Genomic DNA, 5,632 nt, shown 5'->3' on the forward strand with positions numbered 1-5,632 from the left:
TTTCGTGATTGACTTGGCTTTCATTTTGGAAAAAAAAGAAGCAAAAAGAGCTCTGAGCTTGATGAAGGTCACTTTGTTAAAAATAACTGTGCTACATCTCGTCACTGATTTCACGCTGAAGTGTCTTCATTAGTCGTTGCCTTTGCAGGAAGGTGAATGGAGGCAGAGCCTTTCCCAGCCAGTTCAGCAGCAGCTCCCCAGCTCCCTGGGTGCTGGATGCTTCCCGTGCCACAGAAAGGAGAGGAGCTTTACTCCTTTACTTTACACATGGGATCGGTGATGGCTTGGCAGGAGCCCAGCAAGGACCAGCCTCCAGCTGCTCCAGCCCTGAAGATGCCAGCGCCAGACCCATCCCTCCTATACCAGCACCAGGAGAAGCCACCAGCCTCCTGGAGCAACCTGCCCACCCCTGACCAGAGCTGGCAGGATCCCCATGTGGGGTGAGAGCCTGGGTCCTGGGCAGGAGGAGCAGGAGTCCCGCTGAGGCTCACTGGGAACAGGAACAGAGGAAAAAGAACAGATTTTAATGAGGAAACGTGCAGTGAAGGAGGCAGCAGCGAGGTCCTGCCAAGGAGCACCACTAGGCCTCGGCCACCTCCAAGCCCAGGATCTTCTTGACGTAGTTCTGGACGTTGACATGGAGCTGGGGAGCTGTAGCAGAGAAGGTCTCCATGGCCAGGGCCCGGGCTGCCTCCGACCCGGCCCACATGGCGCGGTAGAGGGGCAGGGTGTACTTCTGCTTCCCCTGCGGAGACAGAGCGGGGGTCACAGCCCAGCCTCCTCCCTGGCTCCAGCAGGGTGAAGCCCCTGGAACCCCACATGTCCCCTCCCAGGGCACAGCACCCCCAGCAGCGCCCTGCTCTTGACCAGAGAGAGAACACAGAGGAATGGGCACCCCCCTTGTGCTGGGGGCTGGAACTGGATGAGCTTTAAGGTCCTTTCAACACAAACCAATCTGTTGCTCTATCAATAGCAAGAGCCAACCTCCGGCCATCTGGCACTGAAGGTCCTGTGCCCCTTGCCCATCCCTGCCCCAGTGCACGCTGCTGGGCACAACCACCACTGCCCAGGGACAAACCTGGCTCTGGAGGAAGTCCTTGACCTTGCTGTACTCGGCCTCAAGGTCGTTCCTGAGGATTATCTGGCACCAGCGGAGTCGCAGCTCGGCGTTCTGGGACCTGGAGATCTTTGGGTACATCTTGCTCAGCCTTTCCACATTGCCTGCAAGAAGGGGATGTTCACCATCCACGTGGCAGCTTTGGCCCTGCTCCTACTCCAAAGAGACCCAGCGAGCACATCCCGGCTGTGCTGCAAACCCTCTGGGATGTCCCCGTACATCTTAGGGACATGCTTCCCTGGCTTTCCTTTCACAACCACACAGACAGAGGCCTCCCAGACACCAGGAACCACACTGCTGGACTGCGCTGGAGAAGGGTGGATGGCCACGCACCCATGAGTCCTTCTGATGTGGTCTCACGTCCCTGGCCACCTGGCTGGACCAGGACATCACCCCGTGTCCCCTCTGGGCAGCAGAGCCCCAGGGCCCTCACCTTGTGGCAGGGGGGACTTCTGCAGGACCTGGTCCAGGAAGTAGACCAGCTGGTACGTCCTCCAGGCCGTGATGTCCACGGCTTCAATCGCCTCCATGTCCAAGCCATCGGCTGCCCAGAGCAACGCCAGCTCCTCTGCTGGCTTCATCAGCACATCCCCGGGCGAGAGGTCAGGCAGGAAGGGCGGCCAGCCCGGCGTGTCCAACCAGCGGCTGAACTCGAAGCCTGCAGGGAAGGAGAGCTGAGCCCAAGCTGCCTCCTCTGAGGGCATCCCCAGCACCAGAAAACCTGCCTGGGGACGGGGACAAGGCCAGGACAAGGCAGCTGTCTCCAGTGAGACACACAAACCAACGTGCACGGGGTCTGAGGGACACGCAATGGCTCTGACGCCCATGGGTACTGGTTTGCAAAGCAGAGCCCGGTCCCCTGGCCGGGAAGGCACTGACCTGGGATGGAGTCCACGCCTTTCTCCTTCAGCTCTGGGAAGTACTCAAGGAAAAAACCGAGGGCATCGTCTGCTGTGATGCTCTGGAACTTGAACCGGTTCACGTAGGCCTGCGGGGATGGCCAGGGCATGATGCTGCATGTGCTCACCCCACGGTGCTGCTCCGTCTCATGGGGGTTTAGCCTTGCTGAGCCCACGCCAGCCCCTGTACCCCCCAGGAGTCCTCTGGGCATTGCCACCAGCTACCATGGGCATGGGGCCAAGCTCTGCCCTCATCTCATCCCCACATGAACATCTCTGTTTCTCATCTCCTCTTCCTCTCCCCAGCAGCCCTGTCCAGCCCATCCTTCCCACAGTCCCATTGTGCTCCCACTAAAGAGTTTCATGTGACTTGGCACCTCCTTGTACCGACCTGGAGGAAGGCATCAAACTTGCTCTGGTCCCCCACCAGATGCGCCAGGTAGCTCACGAAGCAGAACCCCTTCTCGTAGGGCGTTTCGTTGTATGTGTCCTCGGGATTGATACCTGGAGCAAGGGAAAGCCCTCAGGAATCTGCACAGAAAACAGCCCTCATGTGCTGAGATTTCCGCTTCCTGTGCTGGCTGCGCATCCATCATATCCCTCCTGGAGCCATCGCCTGCCTCGGGCATCAGCACTGGTTGTACTGCAGGCAGGAAGCCCCATAGCAGCAGGGCTGCCCCTAGCCCCACACCTCGCTCCCACAGACCTGGCTCAATGACCACGCGCAGCTTGTTGAGCGGATGCTCCTCCCCGGTGCTGTCCATGTGCTGGCGCAGGAGGGCCCTTCCCGTCGCCGCCTCCAGGCACGTGTACGCCAGACCTGGGCAGGGACAAGAGGCAGGCGTTTGGAGACCCCAACCAGACCCCTGTGCGCTGCGAACCCAATGGGGGCTGCTATGGGAGGGAAACAGTGTCAGCTCGTGAGCTGGGAGAGGAGGAAAAGGATGGGGCCCCGTGGTGAGGCCACGCACCATAGACCTCGGTGGAAATGCGCCTCTGGGCGTACATTGTGAAGCCCTCGTTGAGCCAAAACTCGCCCCAGGAGGCGTTGGTGACCAGGTTGCCAAACCAGCTGTGGGAGATCTCGTGGATGATGACATCGGCCAGGGAGCGGTCCCCGGCCAGCAGGCACGGCGTCACGAAGGTGAGGCAGGGGTTCTCCATCCCACCAAAGGGGAAGGAGGGCGGCATGAACAGGATGTCATACCTGCAGGGGGGGGAACGGACTGGTCAGACCCACCTCTTCCTGCGGATGCAATGGGATGATGGAGCCATGCTCCGGGAACAAGGTCCTTTGGCAGCAGAGCCATACCTGCCCCAAACATAAGGTCCAAAGAGCTTCTCTCCAACCGCCAGGAACTCCTCGATCACCCCATCATACTCCTTCTTCGCAGCCTTGATCAGGCAGGGCTCGGCCCAAACACGGCTCCTGGCCAAGTGTGTAGAGAGGAACCTTTAAGCACTGGTGGACTTTCACCCTATTGCTTCCTCAGCCAAAACCCACACGTGTTTATTCCACAGCAAAGTAACAGCTGATAAAGGAAGCTCATGAGACTGATTGATAGCGCAAACTGCTCTGATTCCTTTCCTTGTCTGAAAGTCAAAGGGCTTTTATATGGTGGCTGTGACAGCTGGAACCTGAGCAAATCCCCGGCCTTGGAGAGACGTGGGGCCTCTGCGAATGGGGACTGCTCTCACCAGCATGCACAGGGCTGAAACAGAGCCAGGGACTCCCTAGGAGCTGAGGTAACCGGCACCAAGAGCAAGGAGCATCCTCACCCATCACAGCTGGGCCCTGGGGATGCAGCATTGGGTCATGCTCTGCAGAGCCCAGCGGTGCAGGGCAGGCCCAGGAGCTTCACCCTGCAGCTCGGTGAGCTCAGTACAGAGCCACGTACCTTGGGCCCACGTCAGCAGCCACAATGTCCCCAACGGCCAGAGCGATCAGGTAGGAGGGGATTGGCTGGGACATCTTGAAGACGAAGGTGTTGTCTTCCTTCTTCTCCCAGCTTGTGGCACTCATCACAGCCACGAAACCCTCAGGGACCTGGCCATGGAGATAAACACACCTATTACATCCGTGATGTATGGAGAGGGATGTCAGCTAACCCACCTGGGGACACTGCGATGTCTGCTGCTCAATGTGTCCCAGCACGCTGAAGGTGGCCAGGTCTGTGGCACTGCAGGTTTTGATGGGCCGAGCAGAGCAGCAATGCCCTGGGCTCCAACTCGGGATCGCAGCGGCATCCCTGCAGCAGCATCGCTCAGCTCTGGGGCTCAAACACCATTTGGGTGCAATTGGTCCCCCCACTCAGCTTGTCCTTGTCACCCTCCCACTGCTACACACACCAAGAGCAGATGCCCTGCTGCCCTCAGGCTGCTATGAGGCAAACCCAGGGGTCTCTGTGGTAGTTAGAGGAATTACGTAGGCAAATGGCAGTGTTCAAGACCAGGTTGGACCGGGCTTGGAGCAAGCTGCTCTAGTGGAAGGTGTCCCTTAACATGGCAGGGGTGGAACTGGATGAGCTTTAAGGTCCCTTCAACCCAAACCATCCCATGACTCTGTGACGCTATGAAATGCAGCAGCAGAGGAGAGCAGAGAGGTTTACACGGAGTTGATCCTGGCTGGCATTTGGACATCAAGCACTGAGTATTTCAGCCACCTCCTGCTGTGAGAGAAGAACTTGGTGGGACAGCAGCACGTGCGCCTGCTCGCAGCCATTGCATGGGGCCTGTGCTGGGGGGAGCAGCACGAGGCCCGTTGGGGTCCGCTTGTGTTCCTCTGGAGAGGAACAGAGGAGGAAAACAGGAGCCTGTATGAATGATAGCTCGGTGCCTTCCCTGCTGCATGCCAGTGCCGGAGGACTTGAGAGCGTGATGAGCAGCACGGCCGGTGAGGCGATGCTGCAGGGATTCAGCGCATCCCAACAGGCTCCCACGTGAGTAAGCTCAGGGTGGGCTCAGCTCCGCTGGGTGTGGGTGCACCCCGGGGCCCCTCTTACCTTCACGGTGGCCGAGTAGGTGCATTTGACGGACGGGGTGTCAAAGCAGGGGAAGAAGGACCTGTTGAGGACAGCCTGGCCTTGGGTGTACATGAAGGGCTTCTGCTTCCCTGCCGTCTGCTCGGGCGCCAGCCAGCACACCTATGGGCAGAGCAGAGCAGAGGCCGCGGTGAGGGGCTCACCGCTCCCTGCCCGGAGGGAAGACGGGTGCGCCCCCCCCCCCCCTCCGCTCACCCCGGGCCCTTCGCCCGCCTCGTAGTCGATGCGCAGCGAGAGGCGCTGCTCGGCGCGGGGCACGGTGATGAGCAGCGCCCGCCCGAAGCCGGCGAAGGGCTCGGTCCGCACGGGCAGCGGCCGCGGCGCGCCCGGGGAGGGCTCCCCATGGCCGGGCAGCAGCGCCGCCCCCAGCACGTTCAGGCTGCGGTGCGCGTCGAGCCGCAGCACCCCCGCGTCCGCCCCCTCCGCGCCGCCGCCGGGAGCGCGCCGCAGCTCGAGCCGCGCGCTCCCGCGCAGCCGCCCCGCGCCCGCGAAGGCCACGCGCAGGGACAGGTGCAGGTGCCGCAGGCACCACGAGCCCGCGCTGCTGGCGGAGGCCGCGTCACCGCCGCGCGCCG

At 61.0% G+C, this 5,632-nt stretch overlaps 1 protein-coding gene across 1 annotated transcript; it reads right to left on the reverse strand.

Annotated features, from left to right (window-relative positions):
* Nucleotides 1-503: 503 nt before the first annotated feature.
* Nucleotides 504-5,621, reverse strand: RNPEP (arginyl aminopeptidase; the record flags this gene model as incomplete). Its single annotated transcript, XM_057396564.1, has 11 exons — nt 504-745; nt 1,079-1,221; nt 1,551-1,775; nt 1,997-2,105; nt 2,408-2,520; nt 2,723-2,836; nt 2,988-3,223; nt 3,329-3,445; nt 3,915-4,063; nt 5,019-5,159; nt 5,253-5,621. Coding segments are annotated over 11 exons (1,881 nt in total), but the record flags the coding sequence as incomplete, so codon positions are not given.
* Nucleotides 5,622-5,632: the final 11 nt, after the last annotated feature.

The sequence above is a fragment of the Pezoporus wallicus genome, unplaced genomic scaffold (assembly GCF_028554395.1).
Source record: "Pezoporus wallicus isolate ANWC-B61680 ecotype Strahan unplaced genomic scaffold, APGP_CSIRO_Pwel_v1 contig_14788, whole genome shotgun sequence".
NCBI classification, from domain to species: Eukaryota; Metazoa; Chordata; class Aves; order Psittaciformes; family Psittacidae; genus Pezoporus; species Pezoporus wallicus.